The sequence below is a fragment of the Otolemur garnettii genome, unplaced genomic scaffold (genome assembly GCF_000181295.1).
Source record: "Otolemur garnettii isolate 467f Iridium unplaced genomic scaffold, OtoGar3 scaffold00310, whole genome shotgun sequence".
Taxonomy (NCBI): domain Eukaryota; kingdom Metazoa; phylum Chordata; class Mammalia; order Primates; family Galagidae; genus Otolemur; species Otolemur garnettii.
The window spans coordinates 52,452-69,654 of record NW_003852705.1 but is presented as its reverse complement, the minus strand read 5'-3'; the positions used below and the strand labels follow the sequence as shown (position 1 = coordinate 69,654).

The 17,203-nt window shown below is 53.4% G+C and overlaps 1 protein-coding gene across 4 annotated transcripts in view; it reads right to left on the bottom strand.

Moving 5' to 3' along the window:
* Positions 1-2,426: 2,426 nt before the first annotated feature.
* The window catches only part of TNK2 (tyrosine kinase non receptor 2), a 44,152-nt gene continuing 29,375 nt past the window's right edge, over positions 2,427-17,203 (bottom strand). For 2 of the 4 annotated variants that reach the window (XM_012813824.2, XM_023509014.1), the window contains exons 6-15: positions 16,630-16,907; positions 14,745-14,871; positions 14,182-14,328; positions 13,993-14,087; positions 9,125-9,319; positions 7,606-7,697; positions 4,950-6,298; positions 4,768-4,863; positions 4,471-4,598; positions 2,427-3,272 (exon numbers count right to left, since the gene is read on the bottom strand). In XM_012813824.2, the coding sequence (XP_012669278.1) occupies positions 3,266-3,272; positions 4,471-4,598; positions 4,768-4,863; positions 4,950-6,298; positions 7,606-7,697; positions 9,125-9,319; positions 13,993-14,087; positions 14,182-14,328; positions 14,745-14,871; positions 16,630-16,907 (2,514 nt within the window). In that variant the 3' untranslated portion in view covers positions 2,427-3,265. Of the gene's footprint in view, positions 3,273-4,466; positions 4,599-4,767; positions 4,864-4,949; positions 6,299-6,995; positions 7,041-7,605; positions 7,698-9,124; positions 9,320-13,992; positions 14,088-14,181; positions 14,329-14,744; positions 14,872-16,629; positions 16,908-17,203 lie in introns of those variants that run through there. The other 2 variants (XM_003803457.3, XM_023509015.1) reach the window with 2 other exon arrangements.

The window sequence follows — 17,203 nt, the reverse complement described above, 5'->3', positions numbered from 1 at the left end:
TCTCAAAAAAAAAAAAAAAAAAAAACAACTAAAAATAGAGCTACCATATGACCCAGCAATCCCACTACTGGTATATATCTGGAGAGGAATTCCATATATTGAAAGGATAAATGCATTCCCATGTTTACTGCAGCACTATTCACAATAATCAAGACTTGAGATCGACTTAAGTGTCCATTGACGGATAAATGGATAAAGAAATTGTGGGGCGGTGCCTGTGGCTCAGTGAGTAGGGTGTGGCACCATATACCAAGGGTGGCGGGTTCAAACTTGGCCCCTGGCTGAACTGCAACAAGAAAAACAGCCGGGCGTTGTGGCAGGTGCCTGTAATCCCAGCTATTTGGGAGGCTAAGGCAAGAGGATCACCTAAACCCAGCAGGTTTAGGTTGCTGTGAGCTGTGATGCCATGACACTCTACAAAGGGCAATAAAGTGAGACTCTGTCTCCAAAAAAAAAGAAAGAAAGAAAGAAATTGTGCTGCACAGACATAGTAGAATATTATATAGCTACAAAAAAGAATGAAATCCTGCCATTTGCAACAACATGGATAGAAATGGAGAATGTTAGGTTAAGTGAAATAAGCCAAGCACAGGATAAATCTCACATGCTGCCACCATATATGGGAGCTAAACATTAAAAACAATTGTTCCCAGCTCCCCACCCATAGCTCAGTGAGTAGGACACCAGCCACTTACCCCAAGGCTGGCGGATTTGAGCCCAGCCCGGGCCTGCTGAACAGTGACAACTGCAACCAAAAAATAGCCAGGCATTGTGGCAGGCGACTGTAGTCCCAGCTACTTGGGAGGCTGAGGCAAGAGAATTCCTTAATCCCAAGACTTTGAGGTTGCTGTGAGCTGTGACGCCACAGCACTCTACCGAGGGTGACATAGTGAGACTGTCTCAAAAAAACAAACCAACTGATCTCACAGAGACAGAGAGTAGAATGATTGCCAGAAGCTGGGAAGGGGGGATATAGTGGAGATAGTTAATGGGTGCAAAAATATAATCAGTTAAATAGAATGAATAATATTTGATAGCACAACAAAGTGAGTATAACCAAACATAAGTTAGGGTATACTTTAAAATAACTAAAAGAATGGAATTGGAATGTTCCTAATAAAAATAAAATAAAATAGATTCCTGAGGTAATGGATACCTCAATTACCCTAATTTGATTAATTCACAGCGTGTGCCTGTACCAAAACATCATGTGTACCTTGTAAGTCTATACAACTATTATGTATCCATAATAATTAAAAATTTTTAAAAGATAGGCTTGGTGCATAGTGGTTATGGCGCCAGCCACATGCACCAAGGGTGGTGGGTTCAAACCCAGCCTGGGGCCAGGTAAACAATGACAACCACAACAACAACAAAATAGCTGGGCATCGTGGCAGGCATCCCAGCTACCTGGGAGGCTGAGGCAAGAGAATTGCTTAAGCCCAAGAGTTTGAGATTGCTGTGAGCTGTGATGCCAGGCCCTCTACCAAGGGCAACATAATGAGACTGTCTCAAAAAAAAAAAAATTAAAAAGGAAAAGAAATAATCATCTAGGGCCAAGAATATTAGTAGGCAATTTGTAAGAAAGAAAATACAAATAGCTCAACTTATCTTTTAAAAGTTTATTCATACATAAGAGAAATGCAAATTAAAACTACAGAAACACCATTTTTCACCAGTCTGGCAAAAATCAGAAAGCTCTCTAACACATGGAAAGCTCACACGCATTGCTGGTGTGACAACTGGAACTACTTCCTCTATTGAGGACAACTCAGAAACATGTACCATTATTGCACGTACCCTGTGACCCAGGAGTTCCACCACTGGGAACTCATCCTTCCAATTACCAGAACCACCCTTCATCAAGAGGAAGTCTGTTAAGTAGATTACGGTACCTCCATGAATGGGGAAGCTCTATCCAGTATTGCTATGGAATTCTTTAAAATACAGTAAGTTAAAAAAATAAAATAAAACAAGCACTACATAGGGACGGACAGAAAAGGCAGCCTCTGAGGAGGGTAGGTGGGCAGCCGGTGCCAGGCACTGAACTCTTAGTGCCTTTTGAACTTTGAACCACGTGAACGTATTATTCAGAAAAACAAAATTAATATACTTAGTGAAGTCTTCCTTACTACTAGCATTCCTAGCTTAGCTCTAGGTAGCTGAGTTTCTTACTCTCTCCTACAGAATATCCTCTCTTGCTGAAACTTATGGAGCAAAAAGCACAGGGGCTGAGTGACAGACTAGGCAGGCACAATTGTTCCTCTGCCAGCCTAAGGGGAGACTCCTCAGGGTCTCCCAGGCCTGCACTTCTTCCCTCTGCCTACAGGTGGTGCTACAAGGCCTGCTGTCCTGAACAAACCACGGTGGCCTGGGGAGCCTTGGGTCCTGGAGCTTGTGGACCAACAGGCCAAGAAATAGGCAGGCACAAATAAGTAACATAAAATATAAACTAACTTTATTTGTTTAGAAGAAGCAGGTACTGATAGCTGGGGTAGCAACTTGGGTGAGAGGCTGGTGGAAAAACACAGAACAGCACAGGGGAAGAGTCGGGGTCAAAGAGGAAGCACTGACTGACATGCCTCCAGGGCACCTGCCCCTTTGGTCTCCTTCCAACCCTGGGGCCTTGGGCCCTGGTCCCTGCCAGAGAATGGTCTGGCACCCTTTCCCTGCTTCCTGAGCCACCTCAGGCTATTTCCAGACACAAGATTCTAAGACCAGCCAAGTCCCGTAACATGTCCACAGCAAGGCCACAAGTCACATTCTATCTGATACCCCAACTGCCTGCCAGGGACTCCTTGAAAAGGGCCCAGCCCTCAGGAGGGCTCCCTGGATGCTGGTCCACCTTTCTCTGTGGCAAACACATCCTTCCTGCCTAGGTCAAGCCTGGTTTCCTCTCAGTCTGGTCCCCTGGGCAGGATCTGGGGGCACAATTCCATCCACAGGCCCAGCCAAGGCCTGGAGCCCAAAGGCAGGTCATGCGCAGGGCCTACCAGGGCAGCCCAGACCTGCTTTCATAGGGCTTCTTCCCATAATGTGGCTGGGCACCAAGGGCTGAACCAAAGTGTGCAGGGGCAGCACTGGGTATGGGAGGGACAGGCAAGGCAGGGCTCCAGCCTCCTGCTGCCTCGGCCTCATTCTGTCCATGGGAGCAGAAGTGGCAGCAGGTCTTCCAGGCCTGGATAGGGGCGTCTCCCCACCATTGGCAGATGGACAGGCTCAAGTGATTCCTTCAGGGAAGGTCCTCTGGCTCTGCAGATGTATCTCAGCGCCTAAAGGATGGGAAGCAACCAAAAAGTCCCTCCATTAAACAGATTATGGGAAGTCCAGAGTGAGTGAGCACCAGAGGACCAAAGGAGTCACTGCCTCTTGGTGCCAGGTGATCAGGTGAAAACTCGTAGTCCCAAACAATAAGCTTGGAACTTATCACCTTCATGTTTCTTTTTTCTTTAATAAACTATGAATAAATTAATTGAGAAGAGCACTATTATGAATTAAGAGTACCTAGAGAGGACAGGTACAATAAGCCCAAGCTTAATTGGATACAAATTAGTAAGAATAAACATGAGATAACGTCTAACAAATATCTAACACTTAGAGATTGTTCTGTATGCCAGACATTTGGTGACACATACAGCAGATACATCACTTATCAATCTTTCTAATCGATTCTATGAGGTAGGCACTATTGTTTATATGCTTTACAGATGAGAAACCTGAGTGCTCAGTGCACTGCCGTTGACAACAAAGGCTGGTTCTAATTCCGTCTGACAAATCTTAACCCCCACATTCTACCTGCACCTCCACCATCTATATTTTACTACTTTTTGATTTGATATGTTTCATATAAATGTTTACATAAAATATATATTTAAATAACTATATTTTAAAAAACCAATCTAGGCCAGGAGCAGTGGCTCATGCCTGTAATCTCAGTACTTTGGGAGGCTGAGGCAGGAGGATCACTTAACGCCAGGAGCTTGAGATCAAACTGGACAACACAGTTACAACTCATCTCAACAACAACAAAGAAACTTATCTATATTTATTTGTATGTCTACATATTTTGTTATACTATAAATAGCTATGTATTTTGCTATAAAACCTTTTACTGGAAGTATGTTGTTGTTGTTGTTGGACATTCCTTTAAAAGGCATTATAATTTTAAACATTAAACAGAAATATGAAAAAAAGAGAAATATTTGTTTAAACTATGGAGTCCTAAAGTGCTGCTCCCTGGAGCCACTCAGGATTGCTGATAGCAAATCCCCTTCAACCAGAGAGGCTCTAGTTCCTTTTTATTCCTCAGTTTATCTGAAAACTACATAACTAAAAATCTAAATGAATTCATTTTGGAGAAAGTGTTTTCAACTGCCTGCTTCCTGAGAACTGTCTTCTGGCCTTTAGTGGTCTGTGAAGTGCTAGGCTCTGTTCTAGTGGGATAGGGGCTAGAGTATGGCCCTCACTCACTTGTGGTGAGCAGGGCCACAGGAGCCCAAAAGGTGGCAGCCAGCTTGCTCCAGGTTCCAGTCGAACATCTCTAGCACTTTGTGGCACTCCCCCCTTGGCCGCAGACCCAGCCCAAAGAGTTGTTCCACCTGAGGGCAGAGGGTTGTGCCATGGACATGATGGGTATGGGGGAACAGGACCACACCCGGGGCAGGGGCAGGGGCAGCAGAGAGGCAGGACAGGAGAGGCAGGGGTGGCAGGTCGGGAGCAGAACTAGTCTTCAGGGTCCATGAACACCAGGGCAGATGGTGGTGGTACCTTCAGATACTGAGCAGCCCTCTGCACACTCCAGCCATGGCTCTGCAAGGCCGCCTGGCACTCCTCTGTGGTTACCCCATGTACCATGGCCTGCAGCTGGGCACACCCACCCACCAGTCAGTGTCATTCTGCCACTGCTCTATGCCCCACTCCTCCTCACCAAGGCCAGGCCTGGGGCTCACCGTCTGGATCTTATCTGCAGGCCGCCCAGCCTCTGCCCCATCCCCAGGGCAGCCCCTCTGTAGTAGTCGAGCAGTGGCCCTCAAGGCCGGTGGCCGGGGCCCTGGATTGCTGTTGTTGCTGGAGACATTAGCTTTGGGGTCTGAGGCAGCCTGGGGCATCGGTCGAACAGTGGCAGTGGGGGCAGCAGGGGCTGGGGTGCTGGGTGGGGGCAGAAGCAGGGGTGTAGGCACGGGTGCTGGCTCCACAGGACTCTGGGCCTCCTGCAGGAAGCGCTGGTAACGCTCCAGGTAGGGCGGGCGCTCAGGCAGCAGGTAGTAGTGGGTGTTGCTGACCTTCTTGCCGTCCCGAACAATGGGCAGGATGCAGGGCCCAGCCCGTGGACCCGGTGCCTGTATCACCTGGGGTGTGGCATACTTGGGGTCTGAGGCGAAGCTCTGGGTGGTAGGCATGGTCTTCCCAGGTGAGCTTGAAAGCCGTGGTGGCAGTGGGGAGCTGCCAGATGGCACCAAGGGACTGGGAGTCCTCGAGCCTTGAGGGGATAGGGGCTCCCGAGGCGGCACCCGGGGAGGGGAGGCAGGTCCAGGCCATCGACCCATCTCCTCCTCACCTGAGGTGGCTGGAGACAGCTCAGCGCGTGGGCGTGTGGGCCGAGGGGGAATGGGTACCCTGGGAGGCACCTGGGGCTTATCATCGCCAGCTGGGCCTGGTGAGGGGGCCAGTGGGCCACCTGGGACCTGCAGCTGGCGCATGCACTCCTGCTGCAGGGCCTGGAAGACCTCTGTGGTCTGAGCAGAGCTGGGTGGCTTACTTCCTCCCTGGGGAGGGAGGAACAGGTTATCCTCCAGGGGAGGGGGCAGCCGTGCCTGCTCAGGCACAAAGGCATAATTGGTCTCGCCATGGCACAGCCCAGTGGAGACCCCTGCACCCACTAGGGTGCTGTTGATAGAGCAGACCTCAAAGTCATCTTCATCCTGGGCCACATCATCATAGGCAGGGGGTGGGGGCAGCGGGCGTGCATCCCAATCCACCACAGGCGTGGGGTGCAGGGGTCGAGGCAGTGCCCGTGTGGGACTCTGTGGAGGGGTCTTGTCCAGCAAGGAGCAGGCGTCCATGGCCAGCTGTGCCAGGGAGGGCGCACAGGGCCGTGGAGCTGGGACCACAGGATCTTCACCAAAGTCGATGAGGGTCACCTCAGCCCCGCTGCTGCGGCCTGACTTGGTACCCGGCACTCGGGCTGAGGGCTTCACTAGCCACAGCCCTCGGGGCAGACCTGGCTTCCGCAGGCCCAGCCTCTTAAAGTCGCTGAACAGGGAGTCTTGGTCCTCACTCACAGGGTCATAGGTTGGTTCTGTGTTGGAAAGGGAGACCCCAATAGAGTCAGGCAGGGGCATAGGGCGGTGAGATGTGGGAAAGAGGCCAATATACCCAGTAATTCTCCATGGCCAATTCCCCTAGAGGTCAGCCCTGGGCTGTCAGCATTCTCAGGGCACACCGACTCTGCTCACTATCAGCCCTTCATGTGGGCTGGTGAACCCTCTGCCTCCACCTGAGCTACAGCAAGCAGCACCCCACTCTGCCTGTTTGCACCAACACAAGAGCCCATATAATCCTCCTGGGCCCTGGTTAGTAAATCCCTCTCCACCCCATTACCACACACCATTAGTGCAGGCATGGGGCAGACTCCCACCATCAAGGGACCCGGGAGTCATCCTTGGAGGAGAAAGGGCTCCAGACCAACCACCATGAAAGGCCAGCCTCAGCTCTGCAGGTCAAAAAAGGATTGAGACAAGGCCAAGTAGTGGCAGAGAGAGGTCAAGACAGGTGCCAAAACTACGTCTGGTCCAGAGCCCAGGCACCCTGGGCATAGTGGGGGAAGAGAGGCTTAATATGCAAGATAAGCAAAAAAAAGCTCACAGCACACACCGCGTCCCCTCCTGCCCAGCCACCACCCAGCCACCCTGCAGGCTCTGTACCTTCCAGGAGAGGAGTGAGAGAAGAGAGGGGGTGGGGGCGGGGGCCAAGGCACCAAGAGCAGCCCCACTTACTCTGAGTGAAGATGGCAGGCTGAGGTGGGCGAGGTGGAGGCTCCCCTGCAAGAAAGGCCATGCGGAGAAGAAAGGGACAAAGCAGGGCAGAGGACAAAGGAGAGAACAGAGCCAGACAAGAGGTCGGAGTTTGGAGAGAGAGAGAGAAAGAGAAGTGAATAGAGGCAAGGGAAGGGACAAACTGAATAGCAAATGCGCGGCAATGGGGGCAGGAAGGGAAACTGTGTTCTGGAACAGGGCATAGGATCCGGAAGATGGATGAGGCTCCTGGCTGAGACGGAGCCTGTGGGGTGGTTTTGGCTTGGGATCGAACAGGATTAGGGGAACTGAGGAAAGGCAGGACCTGAGCACGGCCAGTGGGGAAGGAGGAAGGAGGGAAGCTGTGGCAGGCGGGGCTGGCGCTGGACCCGTCTAAGGATGCCCACCTCGGCGGATACAGCCGCCTGCAGTCTTCCACCCCACGCCCAGCTGGAGCCAGGGACACAGCTGTTCTGCCTGCTGCCCTGTCTCAACTGTCCCCAGATCAGCAGGCTCAGAATGGACTGAGCACACAGTGCCCCCTCCTGGGGAGCCAATGAAAAGGGATGCCAAGGAGCGGGAGGGCTCTTACTTTTCACCCTTCCCAGATGCTGAGTGGGTTGGGAGGTGCTCAGTTCCACACTTAGCAGGTCAGGAGGGTCCATGGGGTTTCCCAAATACAGCCTGTGGGGAGAGAGCCAGGTCAGATGAGAGGGGAAGTAAGTAGGGAGGGGAGGCAGTGAGATCACCTCTGACAGAAATGTTGGGCCCATCCCCTGAGGTCAGGCAGAAAATAAAACCCAAGGCGACCATCTCATCAAAGCCCCTTCATCCTGGAAGAAGCTGGATGGGGGGCTTGGGTCTGGAGTATAAGATTCTACAAACAGTAGAGTCTGTAGATCCTGATGTCTCTTCCACAGACCAGGTTGTACCAGAGAAGAATATCTTGGAGAGCTGAAAACTCTAGGACTACAGAGTCTCCCACAACACCCTCCAACTCCATGGCACCCCACCCCCACCAGTCAGCCACCTGCAGTCATGTTCTCCTGTCATCCCCAATGGCAGAGCCTAGGAACAGAGGCATCAGGGCTACAGTTGCCCAGCCGGGGGGGGGCAGGAGGAAGAAGGGGGGAAGAGAATGGCCCACCTGCCCTGCTCCCGACTCACTCTCAGCCCCTGTGCCAACTGTCAGTATCTGGAACTTAGTCACTGAGGCTGATTAAAGCCCAGAGGAATGAGGCTGGGCTGGCCGTGGCATGCCAGGAGTAGGGCAGAGGGCGCTGCCCCTCCTGGAGGTGTCTGCTCTCTCTCTCAGGCCCTTGCCTGGTTCTTGTGAGGCTAGACACATTACTCCTCCCAACTTAGGGTTCTGGAGTATAATACATAGAGCGTTGAAGGCACTGATTACCACACCTCCCAGGGAGAAAGGGCTGCAGAGATCAAAGGCCTGGAATCCCCCTGCAGCCAGCAGAGGTCTGGAGGCCTGCCACCAAGTTGTTACCAGGGGGCTCCCTGGGGTGGGGCACCCAAAAAAGTGACTAATTCTTCTCTATGTCTTCCCCAGGTGCCCTCAATGGCCTTGTCCTTTTACTTAAAGGAGACTACAAGCCCCTCTCAGCCAGATATACAGTGAGCTCCACAGAGTAATGTGCAGGTGCAGGATGGGGGGCAGTGCCTGAGCTGCCACCTAACATCACCTCTGAAGTTCCCTGCAGGCTTCGAGTCCTGCTCCCTGGTTCGGAGAAGCAAGTTCACTCCCATCTGGGCCAGCAGGCTCACACGGCCTGGACTCTGGCATCACCAGCAGGTGAAGAAAAACTGCTAGTCAAATGCCTCAAATGCAGTGGTCATAAGAGACACTATCCTACTCAACTGTTTCTCGGTTCCTAACCATTCTCCTAAGGCCAGCATGCCAAGAGGGGTTATGGCTTTGGTCCCAGAGGCCTCTCCACCAAGTGGCAGGGGAGGGAGATCAAGAGGGAAGACCGGCAGGGTAGGGGCTGGAGACCCAGAGAAAGGGCAAGGAGCACTAAGAACTCACACAGGGAACAGAGAGGGGCTGCAGGCCTTGAAGCCTCAGTGGGGATCAGTGGCCCTGCCCAGGTACTCACTCATCGATCCTGTCCGGGAAGCCCCAGCAGTGGCGGGGGTCACTGTCGCCATGCCCTGTGTGGATGAAGCTATTCTGCAAGGGCTGGCTAATGTCCTGGGCTGACAAGCCAGCTACAGAAGTCACCACGTTGCGAGGGAAGGGCCCCACACACAGCGTCCGCGTGTTCTGCCCACGCCACCAGTAGTTCTCAGCCCTGCCCGACAGAGATGACACAGTGAGCACCAAGCATAGTAGAATGGCCCAGGCACTGGGACCCTTCTCATACCCTGGACACTTTGGCAGTCCTCAGGGGTCTGCTATCAGCCCACCTTCCCCAAACCCCCATATAGGCCTGGCTGTTTGCATATAGCCTTACCCTAAGCTCACTTAGGTGGGTCAGGCAGCTTTTCCTAGAGTTTACAAATAAGAAAGCAGGTTCTAACAAGTGACATCACTTGCCAGATTACCAGAAAGATCACAGCAGACTCAGGACTCAAGGCCCCTTGTTACATCTGCAAGGCTAGCACCTGTCCCAAGACCACCTTGCCTCCTGCCCCCACCCCCCATAGCAAAGCCTGGCCCCAGTCTCTTCTGGCTACTTAATTTCACTCATCAGCCAGGTTCTGAGAGTTTTAAGAGCTGCAAGGGCCCCAGAGAGTACCACAAGCTTTAGCACTGGGATTTGGGCCAAGCCCTCCAACTATACCCTTTCTCCCTTACACAGAACTTCAAGGGTCTAGAAGCATTCAGGGCAACCTGAGCCTCCTCTTTACCACTCTGCATGTCTCTGGTGCCTTCCATCACCCCTGGCAGGCCTATGGGAGCCTTACCCCTGCTACCTTAACTGCCTCTTCAAGAGGAGCTCTATCTGGTCTTAAGACAAGGTGTCCAGGAGGGAACGCAGTACTCCCAGACTGACCAGACCATAGGGCCATCAGGCCTTCACTCTGACCTCAGACGCAAAACCCAAGCCGGACCTGGGATGGGGCTGAGAAAGAACAAACCTCTCCTCTGGATACTTCTAGTGCCTGAAAAAGCTCTGACAGGTCCTGAGGCTCCTGCATCTGCTGCTAGAATTGCTCATACCTCATGGCACAGGGAGAATCTGGACTCAGCAGAGGCAGTGACAGCCCCATGTTCGTAGAGTAGGCACATGTGGCACCAAGCTGCCTGCCCTCCCTGTCAACCCCACGCCTTCACCTGCCCCAAAGCCAGGAACGTAAAGAAGGACCCTCAAAACACAGCAGACCAGAGAGGTTTGAGGAGAGAGGATGGGATAGGCAGCAGCCAGGCCTGGGCACTTGGACCCGCTGCTCTTGAGGTGACAAGGCCTGGCTGGAATGAGACCTCAACAACAGCCTGTCCCAGGGACCAAAGGTCAAACCCCACAAGCACAGCAGTCCCCAGGGAGGTGAGAGGTAGGACTGCCTATAGCCCAGCCTCCTCATAAACAAGGCCACCCAGCCCAGTCCCATGCCACACAGAGCAACCCTGTGATTACTACCCTGCCTTCAGGGCGGGAAGGAAGAAGAGAGGACAACACCCCAAGAAGGGACAAAGCCCATCCAAAAATAGCAAGGCCATTCCAAGGAAGAAAGAAATGTCTCCTCACCACACAGCCTCCTGTGCCAGTCCATGGGAGAGAGGGCCCAGCACCGGAGCCCCTGGCCACTGCTTGCCCCCAACACCTGCTGGCTCCCTGCTGGCTCTCACCACCCTGGACAGATGCTGGACTCTGCTCTCTACCCTTCCTCAGAGGTGCTTATTAACCTGGGTGAGAACTGCAGATGGGTGGAGATGTACTTCAGAGCAGAGTGGACTCATGCCTAAGGCCAGGTCCAGCAGGAGGCCACTCCCTCTACCCCTTTCCTTTTGCCAAGATAGCCCAGCTCCTCACACAGAAGCCTCCTTTGGACCCAAGCCTGAGGGTGAAAAGGGAGAGCAAGGCCACCTCCCCTTATTACAGGCATAACCAAGACAAGAGCCCCCATGGCTGCTGGGGGTCCTGACATGTTTCAAAAACATGTTTGCTAGTAGGTGAGGAGGAGCTGGAGTGCAGCACATGTAAGGACAGCCCCTCGGGACTGCACCCTGGTGCACTCAGAAGCATCATTCTCTCCTGACGAGGCTCAAACAGAACATCCAAAACAGTTGACGCTTCATCTCACAGCCCATATATCCTGCTCTGAGGCTCAGGGCCAAGGTGCCAGCAGCCCAAAAAGGAGAGAGACTGACCCTTCCCACCCAGCCTGCTCTGGCCACACCTTCTCCTTCCTCCATGAACTGGCCAGAGTGTCCACAACAATGGGAGGGCCAGGTTTGCCATTCACAGTGAGTGAAGCACAGACAGACGGTGAGTTAGGGGAGGGGGGGCTAAGAAAAGGGTCCAGTACTTCCAGCATGACTCTACTTCCTACTGCCCAGCAGCCTTCTGTCAGCATCCCTGGGGCATGCAAGATGGAAAACCAAGGCCTAAGTTAGAACTGCCTAAGGCTGTCCCACCTGTGGAAATCTTAGCACCTTGCTCCAGTCCTGGCTCAAGGCAGTCTAGAAATGGCAGAACAAACAATGGGTAAACATTCTGCTCCAAACACCTGCCCCTACCTTCTCTCTGGGTGGGGATAACCCAGACCCTGTTTCCCTTCTCTCTGACCTACCACAGGAAGCAGCAGCTCCAGGGCCACACCAGGCCCTGCAAACGGATTTCAAAACTTGCCCTTTACCAGTTCTGTATATAGAACAAAAGTGCTGCCAGGCACCCCGCCCTTCCGATAAGACCCTCTGGGAAAGACCAGGCACTATGCGTCTCTCTGCATCTAGACAAGGCCTCCTAAGCTTGGCTTACAATAGCTACTAGGTGCCTTCTCTCTGCCCACTACTTGGTACCCTGAGAAGCACTGAGACTACAGACTCAGTCAGAGTTGGGGCAAGTGGCTTTCCAGACTCCAGACTAGGAAACAGACACTGGAACAGCTTCAGTCAGCGGGATGCAAGGCTAATATAAAAGTATGGATAAAGAAGGAGCCAAGAGCCAGGCAGGAACCGACAGAGCTCACACGCACAAACCCAGGCACACAACAGAACCCGTCCACCCAGAGACATGGAAACAGAGTCCACCAAACAAACACAGAGATATTCAGGGACTGACAAAATAAGGGGGCAGAGTCAAAGCTCTGTCTCTACCAGGGCCCACTCCCAAAGCCTCACCGGCTGTCGTGGCCTCCTGCCTCTCACCTCCCACCTCCTGAACAGCTCCAGGGACCCAGGGCAGGCACTGTGGTCCAAGTCAGGGCTGGTGGCCCACAGGAGCCCAGCCAGCACAAGCAGTGACAGTGACAGCAGCAGATCCAGCCACTGGGGCCAACCAGAGCCTGTGGCGGAAGGGCAGGGCAGGCGCACTCACAACCGTCCCTGGAGGAGCCGCTCCCTGGGCCCTTCCCACAGCATGCTTTGCTCCAATGGTGACCTCAGGTGCCAGTTCTAAAGACACATGCCCCAGAAACACAGCAGGCTGAGTCACCCTTGGGGAACACTGGCTGGCAGATGGGTTCCTACTGAGAGCAAGAGAAGTAGGGTGAAGACCAAGGAGACTGCAGGTGGCACACAAGAGGGATCAGGTCCAAGCTCTCTGGCTCCCTGAGGTAGGAAAAGTCGTAGGCCCAGAATTCTGATTTAAGGCGCTGCCAGGTACCTCCAGGAGAGCCCCTACCCTTAATTCTCCTCCTCATAGAATGCTCCTGAATGCCACACCTACAATCCCTTCCCTGGCCCCTTAGCTCCAAATCTACAGAAGGTGTTCCTTCCTGTCTCCCACTTCTCTTGATTCTAAAGGTCTTCTGCTTTCTTCCACCATCACCAACGCCCCAACCATAGTTGACCCCTGCAACCTATTACTATGTAATTCTTGTTCACAGATCCTGGGGCCAAAGGCAAGGGAAAGGTGTTGGAGCCATAGCAGCAAAGGTCTCCTTGCTACACAGCCAGCCTGGGTTCCAGGCCTGCTCTATCATCAACTCAGACCCAGTAGCTCTCTCCTCTCACCCACTCCACCATGAGGCACGAGATTTAACCATAAGCTGCAGACCCCAAGCTATGCCCAATCCTTGCCAGAGTGGGCAGCATAGGGAATTCCTTCTGCTTCACTATTCCTCTTCCTCTACACTCACCCCCTGCCCCAAAGGCACTTGAAGCCTACCCTGCCCCAGCCAGTTCCTCAGACACGCTGAGGATCAGATAACAGCAGGTGGGGCCAACAGTGGGTGGGGCCTCCAAGGGCGGAAGCTAGCACTTGGGGCTGCAGGTAAAGGACAGTGACTCAGTAGGGCCTGGGGTGGGAGCAGAAACAGAGAGGGTCCTACAAGGGGAGACTAGCAGGGGAGCAAAAGTGGGGACCTAAGCAGAGGATGGAGGAAGGCCCTAGAAGGGAAGAGTGGGGCTTAGTGGGAAGAAGGGACAGCTGAGAGAGGGTGAAGCCCAGGCAGTGGAGAGGCTGCTTGGGACACTGAATGGCACCAGATGGACAGTCAAGAGTTCCTATGCCGAGAAGAGGCAGGGAGGGTAGTGGGGGACTTAGAGGAGGAATGTTTGGAGTTCCAGAGCTCTGCTGTAGCCCTGAGGTCAGCAGCCTGGCCCCATCCACAAAGCCAGGGCTGGAGCCCAGAGGAAAAGGATGACAGAGGGGAAGCTTGGCAGGGAAGAGCCCATCTCAGCAGGAGCATCTGTGTCCTCAGCCCTACAGAACTCAAGAGTCTGACAGGGGCCTGTCTTTCCTCCTCACACTGCAGTGCTCAGGCCCAACTCCCAGCTGTGTGTGGCCACAGGAATCTGGAGGCAAGAGATCTCTGTCCACATGGCCCTCCAATCTGTGCTCTTCCAAGTATCCCCTACCTTCCCTCAATGACAGTGATGACATCGTTCATCTGGATGTGCAGCTTGTCTGGTTCCTCGAAGTCCTGAAGGGCCCGCATGTCTGTGGGTTGGGCCTGGGGGCAGAAACAGTTCATTGCACCCAGGACTGACCTCTGAACAGCCCCTTGCTTGGACATCCCAGCTCCTGTGGGCAGACCTGCCCCTCACCTCCAGCAGGAAGTCTCGCAGGGCCACAAATGTGGGTCTGTCCTCTGGCTTGTGAGCCCAGCACTGGACCATAACATTGTAGATGTCCTGGGGGCAGTCCTCGGGCCGGGGCAGCCGCTCCCCTTCCTTGTCAATCTTATGCAAGATCTGAAGTGAGGTGGAGAGCAGTGCCGAGTTTGGGGACCAGCACAGCACTCAGCTCTTCACTTCCCACCTTCCCTCCAGCCCACAGCTGAAGCTGCTGGCCACAGTGCCATTCCTCCAAAGGAAAGATCTGCCTGCCAAGGAGGGGCCTGCTCCTGGCCTCTGACCCTTCTTCCTAGGTCTGGGGCCTCAGAATGTATAGACATGGCAAGGACTAGGAAACCAGGGCAGCCCCCGCTCTTCTCTCCCCGGCCCACTGGCACAGCCCCTTCTGTTTGCTTAGCTCTCCCTAAGAGGCCAGACAGACATGGGGTACAGGGGGGAAAGGGGACCTGATGAAAGCCAGTTCCAACAAGGTCAGGGTAGGAGCCAGGGATCAAATTAACACCCCCCCAAAGCACATCTCCCAGGCCTCTCACCTGACTGCCATTGAGGCCAATCCAGGGCTCCTGGCCATAGGTGAACATCTCCCACAGTGTGACCCCAAACATCCAGGTGTCGCTGGCATGGGAGAAGGTTCGTGTCTTTAGGCTCTCGGGGGCACACCTGGAAGAGGGAGGGGTCAAAGAGAAGGCCCCGTGAGCACTCACACATGCAACAGCCCCGATGGACATAAAATACTCATTCAACAAGCATTTGTGGCTGCCACATATGCCAGGCTCAACAGGTACCAGAGACAGAGTATGAAGTGGATAGGGAGGGGCGGGACTTCTTGACTACACAATGGACAGAAGTGGAAAAAAATCACCTATGCTCAGGTCTCACTCACAGGCAGCCTAGGGTGGGAGGAGCAGAGTGATATTTCCCAGTTAGGAAAGAGGTCAGAGGCTCCACGAGGGGGCAGGCAATCCAGTACAGGCTGTCTGCTAACTGCTAGGAGGATGACTACCAGATTTGGAGCAGGATCCTCAAATTTAGGTCCTTTCAGATAGAAGGTGTGGGTGGGAAATTTGGACAGGACCTGGGGAAAAACCAAAATGGGTACAGTCACACTGGCTTTACCCCAAATATACCCACACTTCTCCCTGGGCCTCCATCCTGGGTGAGGGAGAAGTGCCACTGCAGAGGGCTAGAAAAGGGGCATTCCAGCATGGACTAGGGTACAAAGAGAGGGGGACAGGACCCTGGATGTGGAATCAAGAATCTCTTGTGGGACTCAAGAGCTGGTACTGCAGCTCAAAGGGGCTAGGACCCAGGGAAAGTCACTCAGGAGCTCTAAGCCTCACTTTGGTCATCTGCTAAATGAGAACCATTAACCTACTCACTTCACAGGGTTGCTTAAAGGGGCTATATGCAAAATGGTGACCTTATAATTTACTATCCAAACCAGGGTACTTGAATATAAAAGAGGGTGCTAAAATTACTCTAGGGCAACAGGCATAATCTAGGATCTATGATCACCATGGGAGCAACGTCAGTTACTAATTAGGGTACCACACATCCTGGATTATGAGGGGTGCCCACAGCCAGAGCTCTGGCAAGCAGAGCTGAACCAAGCCCTCCTACCTCCTACGCTCTTTTGGATGCTTCTGGTACCAGAGGACCACAGTCATCTCAGCACAGGGGCTAGCACTCCAACGAACAGGTGAGTAGCCCTGCTCAGTCTGTGAGGGCCAATGTGGTCTGACCCTGCCTACCACTAGATCTACCTAGCACATACTTCACATCCAGGCTTTGCCTGGCTAACTTCTCCTGATATCTCAGGATCTTATCATAGTATCCTCCAGGAAGCCTTCTTTTAATTTTTTTATTTTATTTTATTTATGGATACTTTTTGAGACTTTTTTTTGCAGTTTTTGGCTGGAGCTGGGTTTGAACCCGCCACCTCCGGCATATGGGGCCAGCACCCTATTCCTTTGAGCCACAGGCACCGCCCAGTTTTTTTCTATTTTTAATAGAGACAGGGTCTCACTCTTGGTCAAGCTGGTCTCAAACTCCTGAGCTCAAGCGATCCACCTGCCTTTGAGTGCTAGGATTATAGGCGTGAACCACCGTATGCAGCCAGGAAGCCTTTTGAATACCCCAGTGAGTAACAACACTGATGTACAAGTCCCCACAGCATTTCTCCCTGTGCCTTCTAGGACTGACCTGACCCTGGCACATGGGCCCTCAGGATGTCTGGGATGGATGAGCGAATGGATGGGTACCCAAGATGGGCACCTCAGGCCCAGAACAGACAAGGGCAGACCCAGGCAGGGTCAAGGGCTGCAGCAGGTACAGAAGACCCTGGAAGCGTTGAGGCCTGGGTCTGTAGGGACCAGGGTGGGGTCTAGGCCCCATTAGCCAGCAACACCTGCCCCTCACCAGGCAAAGGGCACCTTTCGATGTTCCTGCATGACGTAATGGTCATCGTTCTGGGGCAGCGCTCGCATCAGCCCAAAGTCCCCAATCTTGACTAGGTCTCGGGTAGCCAACAGGAGATTGCGGGCAGCCAGGTCACGGTGAATAAAGCGCTTGGACTCCAGGTAGCCCATGCCCTCAGCCACCTGCACAGCGTAGCGGCTCAGAGTCCCCAGGAGGAAGTGGCCCTGGTGCTTACGCAGCCGGTCCAACAACGATCCCAGCGGCGCCAGCTCTGTTACCTGAAGCCATGGAAGAGGTGAGAGGAATAGGCCTGGATGAGCCCTGCCCTTCTTAGCACCCCACACAGGGCTGCCAGTCTCTCTCCTGAAGGCCTGCCAGAGCTCACTGTGCCTCCTGGCCTGTCATCTGGGGACCTGTAAGAGTCCTCCAAGTTCTGAGGCTGCTCCCTCCAGGAAATGTGGTTAACTAAAGCCCAGAGAGAAGCAACCCAAAGAGGCAAAGCCCAGCAACTCCAAAAATTAAATGCAAGGGGGGCGGTGCCTGTGGCTCAAAGGAGTAAGGTGCCAGCCCCATA